The 16,217-nt window shown below is 48.6% G+C and overlaps 1 protein-coding gene across 2 annotated transcripts in view; it reads left to right on the forward strand.

Moving 5' to 3' along the window:
• Positions 1-16,217, forward strand: part of TRIP4 (thyroid hormone receptor interactor 4) — a 33,950-nt gene that overhangs the window by 7,796 nt on the left and 9,937 nt on the right. For both annotated transcript variants that reach the window (XM_063346718.1, XM_063346719.1), the window contains exons 6-11: positions 271-400; positions 712-927; positions 1,461-1,587; positions 2,326-2,513; positions 3,599-3,723; positions 4,533-4,624. In XM_063346718.1, coding sequence (XP_063202788.1) covers positions 271-400; positions 712-927; positions 1,461-1,587; positions 2,326-2,513; positions 3,599-3,723; positions 4,533-4,624 — 878 coding nt within the window. The remainder of the gene's footprint in view (positions 1-270; positions 401-711; positions 928-1,460; positions 1,588-2,325; positions 2,514-3,598; positions 3,724-4,532; positions 4,625-16,217) is intronic.

Genomic DNA, 16,217 nt, shown 5'->3' on the forward strand with positions numbered 1-16,217 from the left:
AAAGACCTTCTCTCTAAACGCTACCTAGATGTTGTCATTGTAGTATTTAAATACTACTCCCTCCTCCCCCTTGTAGGAGGGAGTCTGTGAAAGGGGCTAGAGGGAAAATCAGGGCTTGAACCTGGTTTGGAAAGGTGCTGATTGTGGTGCAAAGTTCTTCTTTCAGCTCCTTAAATGGCCTTTGTTTTAGGGGGCATTTCTGCAGCCAGGCCCACCAAGAGTGGGCTTTAAACAACTGACTGTTGAGCTGTGATTTGTTTTCTGTCTCAGGTGCTGAAAATTCAGGGAATTTGGATGCTATAAGCAAAGACTTACTGCCTCGACAAGAAGCTAGACTCAAAGCAGGCCTGGAGATGGCTGTGAAACACAAAGACAAGTTGTTGGAATTTGACAGGACAAGGTAAGGTACTAACTGTGAGGCTATTGTGAAATACCATAAATTATCTGGCAGGCTAAGCTGCCTTTAACGGAAATGTTAGAGAGTTCTTCTAAAATTTAGGCTGTAGCTACAGACAGCTTAACATTGGCATTTGGTGGAACAAAAGTGAACCCCTTGAATGGGTCCCGTTTGGATGTCCTTGCTTTGTGTCCCTGACAGTCAGCTCTAGAGGGAGCAGAAGGGAGCCGGTAGGAAGACAGGTTTGGGGCCGGCAGCGCTCTATGACTCTCCTGCTGTGCTCATCTTCTACTCTTGTGGTTGTTTCTCACCAGTGTGCGTCGAACCCAGGTCATTGACGATGAATCAGATTACTTTGCCACGGACTCCAACCAGTGGCTCTCCAAGCAGGAAAGGGAGGCCCTCCAGAAGAGAGAGCAGGAGCTGCGGGAGCTGCGTCACGCCTCTCGGCTTGCCAAAAAAATCACCATTGACTTTGCTGGCAGACAGATCCTGGAAGAAGACAACAGCATGGCTGAATACCACAGCAAGTGAGTGAGAACTGGCAGTGTGAAGGCATCCCTGAGAACAGAGAGGTGACAATCATTATGGATAGTGGTCTGGCTGAATCTGGAAGAGCAAGTGTAAGGAAAGCTGAGCAAGCTGACCCCCTGAAGGGCACTTCGGACACTAGGATGCAGTTTTACATCTTTTTCTTCCTTGAGGGTCTTTTTGGCTTGCAGCATACTGTCTCTTTCAGCACAACTCTGCCGAGACCCCCCTCCTAAGCCCAACTGTGCAAAGCTTGCATGGGGTTTCAGTAGCTGGCATGTCTGTTAAAGAGAAAGCTGCCCTGGAAAGAGATGTTGCAGAAGGCCTCTCTCGACAGAACCAATTCATCTCAAATTCAGGCAGTTTCTACAGTAGAGTGACTGTTCAAATTAGGAATCAGACCTGGCAAGGAATTCGTTTAACTGGGGGAGGTGGTTAAAAAATGCTTTGGGTCAGAAGTGTTTGTGTAGGGAGAAGGGAGACGTTGCCGAGGGAAGCAGGGAATTTTCATGCCTCTTGTTTGTGCTTGCAGACTGGATGAAACCATTGAAGCCATTAATTGTGGCACGCTGAGCCAGCCAGCTGGGAGCCCGGACACAAAGATGACTCGGAATTCTGGTGTTTTAGTGAATCCCCATCTTCTTCAGCCTGCTCCTTTGGTCAGTATGGGTTGAATGATTTCTACCAGAATAATGACTAACTTTATGATAGTTGAGCTCAAGAATTGTGAATTCTACCATGTTTGTGGTACCTCTTTCCTCCCCTGTGTCTGAGAGATCCTCTTTAGCCATCTGAGTTGGGGACAGAAAAGGTTTGCCAATGCCCTGCTCTGTTTCCAGCTCTTGGGAGGTTTGGTTTATCTGGGTTTTAGTCTCCTGCCTCTTTTTCAGGAACTTGGAAGAATTTCTGAGAGCCAGCCTAAGATTGTGTTGCTTTTTCAGCTCTATTTATGAAGCCTTTTCTGCTAGATTTGCAATTTCTAAAGAGCATAATCTCTACCTTCCAATTCCACTGCAATTGTGGTGGTGCATGAGAAGCATTTGGAGGTTGGATGATTCCCAGTTTTGAGTGTTGATGGCTGTGAATATGCTTTGAAAATTGTGCCTTCCTGTGAATACTGTGAAACACCAGCAGATAGGTTTGTTCTTTACATCCGTAATTTAGCTGTGATGCATAGAAAGGAAAAGCCACGCAGAGCAGAGCATGACCTTGCTTTTCCTCCTGCCAGAGTATTGCATGTAAGTGCAGTGAGCTTGCAAGGAGGGAATTGTGACCCCAATAAGAGTAATACCTCTGTCCTTAAATGAAGGAAAACTTCAAATAGGATTTGCACTTGGTATACATTTTTTCCTAGAGAGGTGCTAACCTTTTTCTTATTTCTTTTGAACACTCTGAAGTGGGTGGACCAAACTGGTTTGCTCCCGCACAGGAAAGCCATCCATTCCATGGACGCTGGAAATGAGTCTGGCTCGGAGCGGAACAGGTTGCGGATTCAGGATCGAGAGTTGCAGGAGATCTCAGATGATGGCTGGTGCCTCAGCATGCACCAGCCTTGGGCTTCCTTGCTCGTAAGAGGAATCAAAAGGTACAGGTGTGGCCTGAACTGTGATGTATCCTGGTCAGCTCTTGCTTTGTAGGCGAGATGGGAAGTTGTGCTCCTCAGAGGACCTCTGTGGACTCGCTTGCATCGTACAGTGACTAATACCTACTGGTAGCTCCACGTTTGGAAGCCATGCTTCCTCATCCACTGTACTGATGGTTTGAGAAGCTTGTGAGTCCAGTTTTCATGAAAGTAGCTAACCTGGAAGGTAGAAGTTTCTTCACAGTGGGTAAATGTAGGGAAAGGCCAAGATTTCTGCACTGTAGTCACAGTGTGCCTTTCTGAAAGGCAAATAAGATGAAAATGTGAAGTATGTGCTTCTGTTCTTTTTGTCCATCATAAAGATGCCAACAGTGGCACCCGGCTTTGTTTAAAAAAGCCAACCACATGCACCCACCCCTTGCTGCCACCTTCCCCCTCTGGGCTAGGAATTGGGTTGCAAAGAGAAGCGCCTTCAGCGCAGCATCCCTGGCGTGTTAATTCACCTTTCCAACCACTAACAGAACAAAGAGTCGTCTTTAGCCTTTTTTTTCCTTTCCTTCACAGAATTGTTCATTTTAGAGAGCAAAGCTTTTTCACTTCCCGACCTAAAGATGCTGTAAATCTTAATGTGCCCCGGCTTCTGCATCCAAGTAGTCTGGGGCTGCTGTCAGCTGCTCTGATACAGCTGCAGCATTGATGCCTGAGCTGCAGCTAACGACCGCTTCATACAGATGCGTAGTCCGTTATTAGTCCCTAGATTGCATGCTTACTGTGCGTAACTTTTTGAGCTTGTAAGGGAATTGTACGAGCAGGTTGTCTTACACGTGTGTTGGGCATGCTGCTGTACTTGGAGGGGATTGATGTCCTTTTTTGCTGCTGCTCTAAAGCAGTGAGGACATACTCTGCTTGTGGCATTATTTCTTGCCCATCTCAGCTTTTCTCTGTAGTGCTGACACATTGCTCGAGTTTAAATAGTGAGGGCAAAGCTTAGCAGCAGGAATTGTGTAGCAAAACGTTCTATTGAAAAATCTGTCCGTGTGGGTGCTTTCTACTGAAATGTAAGTCCTAAATCCTCCTTTATTCTCTAGGGTGGAGGGCAGGACCTGGTACACATCTCATAGAGGGCGGTTATGGATTGCAGCTACTGCTAAAAGACCTTCCCCTCAGGAAATCTCTGAACTGGAGACCACCTACAGAATGCTGCTCCGGAAAGGTGAACTTCTCTCCTTGAATCTTTGTATTATTTGATACATTGAGCCACATAATGAGCAGTGTCAGAAAGGCTCCTCTGCTGAGTGGTTATTGCTGCTTCGCTTTTTAACCTTCTGTTCTTGAAATTCTCTTCATCCTCTCTACGTTTTGTCAGCCAAATGGCTGTGGTGGCAGACTTTAACTCCATTCTTTAGCTGGTCACGTTCTCCAAGCACAAACACCATCGAATTGCACCTGACTTCCGTGATAGCTTTTGACAGCAAAGGACTTCATTTTGTTCTTGGCTCAAGCAACAAGCTATCGAGTGTGTGCTTGCGTGTGTATGAAGTGGCTTGCGCTTCAGTCTGTTTACAGTGATGTTAAAGGCTTTTCATATATTCTGACCTTGTGGAAATCGGGATTGAAGAGTTGCAGGTTCTTGGGAAGAAGTTATTCTCTCCTGTGGGTAGGAGGGTGCTGGTGGCTGGGCTATATGCCTCTTTGTGCTGTGTTCCTGCACATAATCCATCTTAAGTGCCATACAGCAGGATTGTCTGCTCCCTCATCAGGGCAAGGAGCTCTTCCTGCACTGTATGTTCCTCTCTCAGAAGCTAAGCAGGGAAAGGTGTATATATAATTAAATCTCCCAACCTTAGTCCTGTCATGGTGAAGATCCTGAGCTGGAAAAAGGGTGTTAAAATTGCTGTGTGTTTTCTTGTGCCTCAAAAAGTAGAAGTGCATGGTGGGAGGGAAAAGCACCTGGGGGTTAGAAGACCCCAGCTACGTGTGTGGGGATGTGAGACCACTTATGAGATGTTTCTTTTGATGCAGATGTGGAATTTCCAAACGATTATCCCTCAGGGTGCCTCCTAGGCTGTGTGGACGTGACCGATTGTTTATCACAAGAGCAGTTTAGTGAGCAGGTGAGTACAGCAAATAAACCTTTACAAACTTGCATTAGCCAGCAAACTTTTAAAGTAGTATATCTCGCCTCCATGACGTGGTCTAGAGAAGACATCGAATGGAGATTTTAGACTGCAATGGGAGAAGACACAACTACTGTGTGGTCTGGTATGGCTAGAAAGAGAATGTACCGAGCAAATGTATTTCAGCAGTGATGGAAGGGAGCAGTGGACTAACACAGGCTAACTCCATCGTCAGCTTCTCTGGCAGTGAGGTAGTTTGGTTGAAACTAGTTTCTTACATGCTCTGAAACTCTTTTCAATAAGGACTCACGCCTGTTTAATTAAACTAATGCTGGCTTGAGAGACCGTTCTGCAAGGGCTCATGACAGCCGTTGCTTCTTTTGCTGCATGGACAGATGTGCACCAGGATGCTGTGGCTGGGCTGGACTGTGGAAGACAGGAACTTGCAGTGCGTTGGTGTTGCATTTCTGGTGTTCATCCTCATTTGGCAAACTCAGGAGCTTACATCTTACCTCAATGTGGATTCTAAAGCGCTGATTGCTCTTGAAACTTCATGGGAGTCCTAATAGAAAGAGTTGCTCTGAGTTTTGCCCAGCCAGGCAGCAATCTTTTGCTACTTCTGTGTATAACTATGCTGATCTTCCTACCTCAGGAAGGACTTTGGAAGGGTCTAGTACCTATTTGGCTGCCTTTGGAGCGCAGCAAACAACTCCCTGAGCACAGCCTGCAGAGACTTTGCAGTTGTTGCAGAGATTTGTGTGGTAGAGGATGTGAAGGGGCGTGGAAACTCAAAATAAGGCGTGGAAATGTGGAGAAACTCTGCATCGATGGTAGTAGTGTGCTATGGGACCTTGTCCCTGCCCTGTGGTACCAGCAGGATCAGCTACTCTGGAGTGGGTATCTTGGCCCAAGCAGGGGCATCTAGGTCTGCAGCTGCTGGAACTGCCTGGTGCTTATTCCTGGAGCTGGAGGTCACAGTGGCCTCATTGGTGAGAGTTGTGTGCTGGCTGGGACACCGAGTCACCAGGAGAAGAAACTGTGAGAGGAGGTGAGCACCCTCCCACTGGGGAGGATGGACAGGAGAGCCACAGGGTCTTCATGGAGACCCTGCAGAGAGGACATCCAGAGCCCCTGTATACAGGGAAGGAGGGACAGCTGGAGATCATAATGGATCAAGACTCCCAAGGAAGTCAAGAGATGTTTGAGTGGCCTTTTCCTGAATGAGGCAGGTGATTTGGTGACCAGGGACACAGATAAGGTTGAGGTACTGAGGCCTTCTTCATCTCAGGCTCCCCCAACAGGACCTCCCAGAGGTCTCGTGCCTAGAGGCAGGGCTCAAGCAGGAGAGGGACTACCTGTAGTGAAGGCAGATTGAATCAGGAATCTTTTGAGAAGTCTCAACCCATACAAGTCCATGGGTGCTGATGGTGTGCATCCAAATGGCTGAGAGTGTTGGCAGATGTCTTTGTGAGGCCACTCTTACCTTGGAAAGATTATGGAGGTCAGGAGAGGAGCCTGATAACTGTAGAAAGGTGACTATTACATCCATCTTTGAAAAGGGAAGGAAGGATGATCCTGGACACTTCAGGCCAGTCGGCTTCACTTTCGTCTCTGGGAAATTCATAGAGCAGTTCCTCTTGGAAGCCAATTTTAGGCACATGGAGGAGGAAGACACTGGGAATAGCCAGTGTGGATTTGCCTAGGGGTAAAATCATGCTTGACTAAGCTGATTACCTTTTGTGATACAGTAGTTAGTGTGGTGAATTTCTTTTACTTTGTATTTAGCAAGGCTTTTAGCCTGGTCTCCTACAGCACGCATGCATCCAAGTTGAGTCACTATAGTCTGGGTGGGTGGACTAACGCTGATAACTGGCTGGGTCACTCGGACTCAAAGTGCTATGGTGGTTACCTTGTAATCTCCTCGGAGGCTTATTGCAGATGGTGTTCCTCGGGGATTTTTCCTTGAACTTATTTTCCTTGAACTTTACCTCAAACTGCTCAGCAGCTGGGCTACCATTCAGAGGAACCTAAATAGGTGGGAGGCAAAGGGCTGACATGATCTTCCTGAAGGCCCAACGCCAGACCCTGTACCTGGGGTGGACTAAGCCCTGCTTTGGTGCTGGGGAGTGGCTCTGCTGGAGGTGCTGGGGATCTTGGCAGCCAGTGAGCTGAATGGGAGCCCTCGCAGGAAGGAGGGCTGGCGGCATGACAGCCCAGTATGGCCAGTGGAAGTGGTTATTCCTCTTTGCTCAGCATTGGTAAAACCACATCTAGAATACCGCGGTCATAAGACAGATGCTGATAATCTGGAGTGAGTCCAGTGGAGGCCACCAGGATGACAGGGGGCTGGAGCATGTGCCTGGTGAAGAGAGGCTGGAGAAGAAGAGAGACCTTCTACTTTCTGCAAGGAGCTTGTAGAGAGACAGAGCCAGGCCCTTTGCTGATGTACACAGCAGGAGGATGAGAGACAATGGTCATAAATTGAAAGAAAGGTTTCGGTGTGACCTAAGAAAAAAAATTTCCCAGTGAGGACAGCTGAGCACTGGAGCAGGCACTGCCCAGAGGGGTTGTGCAGTCTCCACCTGTGAATATTTTCGAGACCCGACAGGACAAAGACTTGAGCACCCTCACCTGAATTCAGTGTCGACTTTGCTTTGATGGGGAGGTTGGACTAGAGACCTCCTGAGGTCTGAGTCTGTGATGCTGTGACTGACTCCAGGCCTAAAATTTGGAGTGGTGGCTTTCCTCGGGGTGTGTTTTCTTCACTTAAAAAGCCTGTGGTTGGTACCAAGCACAGCACAGCTGTTCTCGATACCGTTTCATGTCTAGTCACTCCACTGCTCCTTGTGGGCAGGTCTTGGTCTTATGGGAAACACCAGACCATGTAGGGCTTGATAGTGAACCAAGACCATCTTATGAGATGAAAGAAAAGGATTCCTTGGGACAGAGGAGGAGGCCACACCAGGCTTATGGACATCGTCTTGCCATGAAGAATTCGAGAAGCATCAGCAGCTGGGGGCTGTTTCTTAGAAAGTGCACTTCTGGCTTTCACAAACCCTGTGAGGTTTTTTAGCAGAGAGAGATGCCTGGAAACTGGAGATGAAGAGAATATTTCTCATGAGGTTGTGTCTCTTCTCAGTCGTGGGCAGAATGGGGAGAGGTTGGAATATGAGCAGCAGAGGGAGCTTTGGGACTGGAATACACCGAAATCTGCAGCAGTGTTTGGCCTTGTATGGGAGCAAGCCTTGGGAGACAGAAGAGGAAAGGACACTGAGGTGGGTGTAGGGTTTTTTTTTTCCTGTAGCATCCACTGATTTACACTGGTTTCAAATGGAGAATCTTGCCTTCTTCTTGGTGGAAAGATAGGTCTCTCGCAAGTACTTTTCTGCCCCTAACAATTCCCCCTCTTCCTTTGTGAGTATGTTTTTCAGGCATTGCTAAAATGGCTGTGACAGCTTCTGGAAATTGAGCTGTAGGTAACTAGCTTTTAATCTTCCCATAGAGGAGCCTCACAATTAGCTCTGCTCTCTATAAATTCCCCCCAGTTCGGTGGAACCACTTGGCTGCAGAGACACTGGGGGAAGAGTAGTGTATTTCAGGAGCGCTGTTATCAGACCTATTGGTGAGAGATTTACCTCTCTTCTCAATGCCATGATGCCGTGGCACATGCAGGTATACATCTCACTGGCTTTTTGCTGCTCCCATATTGTAAACTATTTATAATTCCTAATTTGTTGCCTTTTTACAGTGATCCATTTTTTCCCATGATTGCTCTATGCGGCGTTTGTTTCCCTAGCTGCTAAGGTTGAATTAAGAGATCTGAGTGTCCTTCTAAAGCTGGTTTATGAGGAAATGTATGTTTTTCTGGACTATTGTGAGCAGCAAGAGCATCCGAAGGAAGCTGAGATTAATTTAATTGCAAGTGCTAGTAGGACGAAACAGCGTGCAGCGCCAGCTCAGAGATCCGAGTTGGATCTTGCTGGGAGCAGGAAATCCCTGTTGCTCATGCTGATGATTCAGCCCAGGTTCATCAGCTACCGGCACCAAAGCCACTTGTCAGCAGTGTAATCCAGACATTTCTTGATGTGCAAAGACTCCTCCTCGCTTCAGAGGCAGAGGGAAAGGAAGATGATGTGTTTTAGCAACTTGTGGCGTACAAAAAACATAGAATGTTTTCTAAAGATCTGCAGTGTATTAGCAAGTAAGGTAACGTGGTGCAGCAGCAGAGACCTCTCGGAGATTAAGCCACCACGGAGCTCTTTTCAGGCACTGTGCTTTGGCTCACACCTCTCCTCACCAATTCGTGTTTGAAGCTTCTGCGTTTTCCGGAAGAAATCATTTCACAAGTGCAGGGCAAGCCAGGTTTGCAGGTTATACCCACCACCTGAAGATGACATAGTTCCCTGTCCTGCTCATTGCCTTCTGATGGTGGCCCTGCCTTTTTCAGCAGCCGCAGAAGTTTGTTTTGACTCTCTGTTGTGACCATTCGTTCCCATAGGCAAGGGAGATTCTTCCTGGTCTGTCTCCCCTGCGACTTTTCTATTATTTCTGTGTCTTTTTGGTGCTGTCATCCTCTCCCTATTTAGTACCGTCTGCAGATTTAATTTCCTTGCTGTTTGCATCCTCTCTCAGGTTGCTAATGAAGATGTTAGTGGCACCCTGCTGGTATTTTTCTATCATTATCCTCATTTAATATATTTTTTTACACTTGTGCTCAAAAAACAACATCAAGCGACGATGCCCTGTTTCACCGTCTGCTGCACTGGCAGACTCAGACCGAGTCCCTGCCCCAAGAGCTTGCATTATTATTAGGGACTGGTTATTTATCTGCATTATTTATCTGTAAGATGGCCTTGCGTCACCCCTTCAGAGGGGTCAATCTTGCAGCTCTGCCCTGCGTACAGTTTTTGAAGACCGATTGAGGTTGTTGAAGTGGTTTGCAGATCCGCAAGAGCCATGCGAGAAGTGATGACAGAACAGGATCTTGTTACGCAGTAGCTGGCAGGGAGCAGAGGAAGAGCAGAGCAGAGATGTCCTTGTGATTAAAATCAGTATCACGTCGGATGACATTCCCCTAATCCCTGTTGTGCTACTTATTGCATGAACTAGTTAAATCCGTTCCTCTGGGTCTCCTTCCCACGTGGAAAATAAAGCTGTGCTTCCCTGTCAGAGGTTATGTATGCCTAATGTTACTGCTCAAAGCTGGGATCTTTGGATGGAAGCTGCTCTAGGAGCAGAAGTTACTATCGGGTAGGGAAGTCCACCCCGGGTACCAAGTGTCCCCTGCTTTGTTTGCAGGGGCCTGAAGCAAAAGCTGCTTTCTGAACTCGGCCTCGCTGCTGTGGGCGGGTGGTTGGCTGGTGCCCGGAGCTCCCTCTGCGCGGCTCTTAAATCTCAGTATTTCCAGTTGAGCTTTGCACATCTTACACCTCCTCGAAGCGCGTTCTGGGCTCGTTTCCTTCTCTTCATGGCAGCCGCCCAAAAAGCCTCGGTCAAGACCAGAATGATCCCTTTGTTATGCTTTTTGTCGCTAAAGGTGACCTGGAAACTTTTTTCTTTTTTCCCCCATCGAGATCTGAGCACTGACGACGGCTTTTCCTTGCTCCGGGGCTGACGTCACCGACACCTTGAGCAGAGCAAGGAGCTGCCTTTCTTTTCCTGCGTGAGGTGTCGGTGACTTCAGCAGCGCTCGCTGGGGAAACATGGGATGGTGCAGGCAGGGCTTGGCCAGAGTCTAAAGCAAGCAGGGAACTATTTACATTTATGCTGTTTTAATGTGCTCTGAAGTCCGTGTTCATTTTGCTAATGACTTTGATCCGAGAGACTATTACTTTAACTGGGAAAAGAACATTTCCGCTGCTGTTATTTTAGTAGTTGATAGGTGTGTTTGGACTTATTTAGAATGCAAGCTCACACACATGCCGATATCTAGATGTAGCTATTATCTCGGGTTGAAATATTGGGTAATTATGTTTGACGGGAGTAAAGTGTTTATTTTTCATTTGTAGGTGATCGCTTAGTGTCCTAAATCTGCACAAGGGAACACGTCTAAGCTATTTTTGGGCCATGAGATTGCAACTATCATTTAAATAGGCTCCATCCTTCCTTCTCAGGAAATTTGTGTTTAATCTCTTGCCCTCCTCTTGCCTCCCTTGTGAAAATAATGGCAAAAAAATGAGACTTGGACACGAAGCATACAGGACTTGCTTTAAATTCTCAAAGAAACGTGAAGAAGAAGGGTAGAAATTGCCTATATTTAGATTCCAGAAGGTGCCTGTTTAGATTATCTCCAAATAAAGGAACAATGGCCCGCTGGTAATATTTTCCTAAGAAAGAAGTTAATGAGAGGAAGAAACACAAACGTATACATTAACATCTACTTTGAACAACAGTATAAATACGTAGAGACTTTTTACGAGGACCTTCTCCCCAAAGTAAAGGTTTCCTAGTGCAGGCTCGGAGCGAGACAAATGCTGGTTTGTGCGATGCTGTGGCTGTCCTGGCACCTTCGCTCACCCCCCACCAGCGGGATATTTACCTTCTCATTCCTGAGGTTTAGTTATTGCATCTCTACCAATGAATGATTTTTAGTGGGGGTTTGAAGGCTAGATCAGATATCCTTCCTTCTGCAGCAGTCTCGGTGACTGTTAATGATTGCAACCGACGAAAGGCCTTTGAACTTTACAGGTCCCCAAATTCTCCTAAGCTGAATTTGTCTTTTGCATGTAGCCTAATGCCAGATCAAGGAGTATTAGGCATTAGTCTGGCTTGTGGGGTGGTGCATCTTTTTATTCGGTTTCTCACCGCATAAAGCCCCCCTGGTTTGTGGTTCTAGGAGCAGAGCGGAGCAGGCGTGCAGCTGGTTTGGATTATAGACGGTAAGAGATGGGGGAGTTTTTCCTTATGTGAAGTGCTTTGGTTTTCATCAGAGACTCTTCTAAGGCTCCAGCTGCCTTGCATAAGCCAGCAGGTTTACTGAGGCCACTGCTCAGTCTGTTAAGATGAAGGAGAGATTGTCACTTGATGATGATTAATTTAGGAATGCATTAACATGCCAAAGAAATCGAATGATAGAGGCTAGCTTGCCCTCTCCTCTGGTTTCCTAGACCCTAGGGAAAAAACGAAGCCAAGGCTGAAGCATATGACTTAATTAATGATGACTGTGGACTTAGCCTCTGCTACCATTTCAGCAAACTAGGCAGTGGTGTGGGGTTTTTTTTTTTCCTCCTTTCAGATGTGGTCACTGATACTTGCCGCCTTCTTGCTGTTTGGTGTTTTATTTAATGCTAAAACCAAGGGTTAGATAAAATTGACCTCGGGCCTGGCTGCTGCTCAGGTGCCCCATGCTCTCACCGTCCGGTTGTAGCTCCATCAGGTTGAGCCGTGACCACCCCTTAGGTGGTGACCCCAAATGACAGAGGAGCTGGCAGCTATGGAGTATGGCCGCTGTGGTAAATGTACAAGTGGCCAAGAACTTTGCTTGCTTAAGCTTTCCTCACCATGTCATCAATTTCATAACCCCAGACAGACCGGTCGCTCAGATGCATATCCTGGTTCTGCCGTGCGTTGGGCCGTGAGAAATCCCATCACGTTGGTGGGATTGAATCAATAGCTGGAAGCAGCCGCCAGCGTCACGCCTCCTCGGGGAGTAGCAGCAAGGGTCAGCGCGGGGAGTGGTGGCTGCTGAAGTAAACCGGGGCAGGGACGCAGATGCCTTATCTGCGCAGGGCTGTGTCCACCAAAGTTAGGTTTTTTTCCCTGAAGTTCAGCTGATCTTAGTCACCTGCTGCGCTTGGCTGCGCCATTTTTACCCCTTTGCTTTGCAACTCTGATTTACGAAAGGACTTTAAGAAGCTGGCTGGTGTTGTTTGGCTGTATCTAGCAGGGTGCAGGCACTCTGAGCTGCTTGAGCCAGAAGCAGGTGCCGTGGTTTCCCGTCATCTCCTCGTCCCCGTCACCTCTTTCCTCCTCCTTGCCAGGTCTCATCCGACAGTGCGGGTGGTGGGGCTGCGTTGCAGCTGAGGTTAGCCCTGCCTCCGCTGTCCCTTGGCACAGGAGGATGAAAACGGCTCTTTCAGCTGAGCCTAGTACACTACCGAATATTTTTCCGAGTCCACCCAGTTTCCCCCAAGAGTCATCAGGCACTCTATAAACATCTCAAGCCCTTTTTGCGCTGCTTGTAGGGTTTACCATGGGTGGGTGTTTTCTCAGGTTGGGATTTGAGCCGCAGAAGGGTGTTGGTGGCTGTAGGTCCTGCGACGCCGGTTCGGGGAGGGCAAAGGGGGTGCATCGTGCGCTGTGTTTGCTGGCAATGCCGAGCCCTCCAGGTCTCCTTGCAGGCCATAGCCCTGGCAGACTGCTCAGCATTTTAAAATCCGTGTGCACCAGCACGAGTTTGAATATTAAATCTACATTTCAAAGTCCTGTTATTACTTATTACGTTTTAATTGCTTCCCCTGCCCTTTGAATCAAAGTACAGCTTGTGGTGTAGGAACATGACGAGAGCCGGGCTCGAGGCTGGGAGGCGGAGAACACCCACCGGATGGATCCGACTGGCTGGGGGAAGGATCCTGCGGCGATCCCAGCCTGCTGCGTCTGGATCTGGTTGCGTACCAGCTAAGCATGCGAGGGGCAGAGCAGGCAAGGAGTGACAGGCATCGTTGTGGGAAGAAGGGGAAAGGAAGGCAGGCTAGCAAAATGCCTCGCGCATCCTCGCGAAGGGAGCCTATGCCAGCACATGATCTGCCAGCAGCAGATGTAAGCTCTCAAAAACAGCAGGGAGGATGTTGACTGCAACAATGCATCAAGGCTGCGGTTTGTAACCTCAATAGTAAGGCAGTTAACTTTTTTTTTTTTTTTTTAACAAAGACATTTTGATTGCCAAATCCATAACCATTAGCAGCTGTGGTTTCGAGCTGTTCCTTCCTCACACGTTGCAGTCTAGACCTGACAGGCTTTCAAACAAAAGTTTGGCTGCCGGCTTTTGTTTGTGTTTCTTTGCAATCCTGCTTTTTTTCTTTTTACCCATTCTGTTGATTCGGATTGAACATCAGCGGGTATCCCTTTTCTAACCCAGCTTCCATGGAGCGGCTCCTCAGCATCCATGTGGCCATCTTCTGTGGCCAAGGGCAGCGTGTGGAGTTCCTCGGATGCATGTTCGCAAGGCTGCAGTACTGGATGTTTCTGCCTCAGGCTAGAAAATTTGGCATTTCTAGAAAGTTGGATCTGCTTTGGGGTTTCTGTTTAGGAAAATGTTATGTTTCTCACAGGCCAAAGGCTGGTTGGCCTGTGCTAAGGCAGAGGGAACGGGTCCTTAAAAGATGGTGCTTGCAAATGTGCTCAAAGTTGAAAGTGTGATGTGAGACCATGTCATGAGGGAGATCAAACCTCAAAGTGAAGCACTTGGTGCTCTGCAAGCTCTTTCCAAAACTGAGTCAGGAGAGGGTGACACATAGCAGTGGCAAACCTGGATCTCAGGCGATGGCTCCTGTTGCCAGTCAGGTGTCACCCTTGGGCGGACGTGCCCTGGAGCACTTTGGGCTGAAGGCTGGGTTGGGAGATTGGCTAGGCAATCCCCAACAGTGGATGTCCTTGTAAAGGGGTGGTGGAGACCAATGCTATTAGAACAACAGACGGGGAAACGATGCTTCAACACCACTCTCCTTGGAAAAGCGACAAGGACGGATGCTGCTTGGGCACAGCAGTTCTCGAAGCCTGGCCCTGCAAACTGTGAGAAGGGTGGGATTTTTTTTTTTCCTCTTCATATTAAATAACTCCGGCCTGCAGATGGACTGCAGAGCCGATAACTGAGCTTCAAGTGCTGGATCGGTTTTGGCTGCAGCTGCGCTCGGGCAGCTGCGTGGGGTGTCTGCAGGCAGGAACCAGGGTTATTCCTGGTGGTGTTCGAACTGGAACCGGGGAGTTTGCAGCACCCACAACTGGATAAGCATCATCTCTCTCACTTTCAAGGGCTCCATTTCTCCTGCATCCATATGTCCGTGTTGCAGGCTCTGCGAATGCCCCTCTTTGGCTGTGGCACCCCTGTTGCTTGCCAGAAACTCCCGACTTTCTTTTCCTCTTTGCAAACCACTAAAGAAACATTTTCTAGCTGGATGGTGAGCAATTTCCCTCCGGAGAGGAGGAGAAAATGGCTGTTTAGTAGTTAATTACCTGTTACGTTAGTCTGACAGCTATGAAGCTTATGAGGCGTGAAAGAGGAGCGGATCCGCCTCCCCCACAAATCACCAGGAAAACCGGGTGAAAGAAGTTGCGCCCGGCTCCCCGGGGGATGCCTCGCATCCCGCTCCTCTCCCTTGCACGTGGCCAAGGGGCTTCTCACAACGCCCGGGGAAGAGCCCAGTGCGTGTTTTTGCCTGCTGGGGGAAGCTGATTTATTGCCACTGCTGGTTACCGCAGCTCTGCTCTTTCGGAGGGGACGTCTCCGCCAAGATTATTTTTTTTTTTTTTTCCCCTTTGAATGCATTTTACGGTGAGCTCTCTTGCCAACACATGGGCTCTGCTTGCTTTTATTCTTTCCAGACAGCGTTGCTTTCCAGCGCTGCCTCTTTTATTTCAAAGCTCTTAGAGAGCAGCGGGGAAATGAAGGCTGGAGCTGGTGTCCTGGCCCAGTGCTGCCTGGCAGAGCGCGCTGTATTTCCCCTGTTGTTCACAGAGCAGGCACGCCAGGAAAATGATTCAACCCTTTCCATTATTAACCTTGCAGAACATCTCAACCACCTCCTCGCCGTTCAGTGCCAGTGCCCCAGGGCCACCCCCCAGCAGCCGTAAGATGGCGAGGATGGTGGCGACCTGCTGAAGAACTACAGGTTCCAGCGTGCAATTCTCTGTCACATTCCAGCTAACCAGGATGTGCGCTGGGGCCGGGCAGTCGCGCACGCTTGATGGGCAAGAAGAAGAGCGGAGGAGAGCTCAGGCTGCATTGCAGGGCTCCGTAGGCCAGCCTGTGTAAAGCGCCGGGGCTATTCCCACCCGGTGTTGGCATTTGGTCTCCCGCCCCACGTTTGCTTGTCTCCTTTTGTGTCCAGAGACCTTAATAAGAGCGAAAGATGCTCTTAAAAGATCGCTAACGAAGCTGCTGGGGAGTGTTTTGGCTTTGTGCTGCGCAGAGCCGCTGCTCCGTTGCACGCGGTGCCTTTGTTCCTTCCTCGGATGCACCGGAGCAGAGCTCATCTTGTTAGCGATGGTTTGGCACTTCCCCCCCAGCATGTTGTTCTTCAGCTCTTTTGATTCCCCTGCCTTTGGTTCATGGTACTCAGGTTCAAGCAAACGCAGCTTCTCGGGGAGGGGTGGAGAAATCGAGGGGCTCGGGGCAGCCCTCCTCCATGGGTTTTTTTCCAGTGCTGAGATGGAAGAGGGATGAGCTTATGGTCCCCAACCCTGCGTTGTTCCCAGCGATGCTGGGCAAGGCTGCCCGGCCCCCGCATCCCACTGCAGCCTTTACCCAAATGAGGGAAAAAAATATTTACTTTAACAGATTGGTGGTGGTGGTGGGGGAAAATCGGCAGGATTTTTATTTTTTTCTCTCAAATGTCAGAGAAGGTGGTTTCGTGTCTCTGCTGTCTCGGAGCTG

The sequence above is a fragment of the Chroicocephalus ridibundus genome, chromosome 9, assembly GCF_963924245.1.
Source record: "Chroicocephalus ridibundus chromosome 9, bChrRid1.1, whole genome shotgun sequence".
Taxonomy (NCBI): domain Eukaryota; kingdom Metazoa; phylum Chordata; class Aves; order Charadriiformes; family Laridae; genus Chroicocephalus; species Chroicocephalus ridibundus.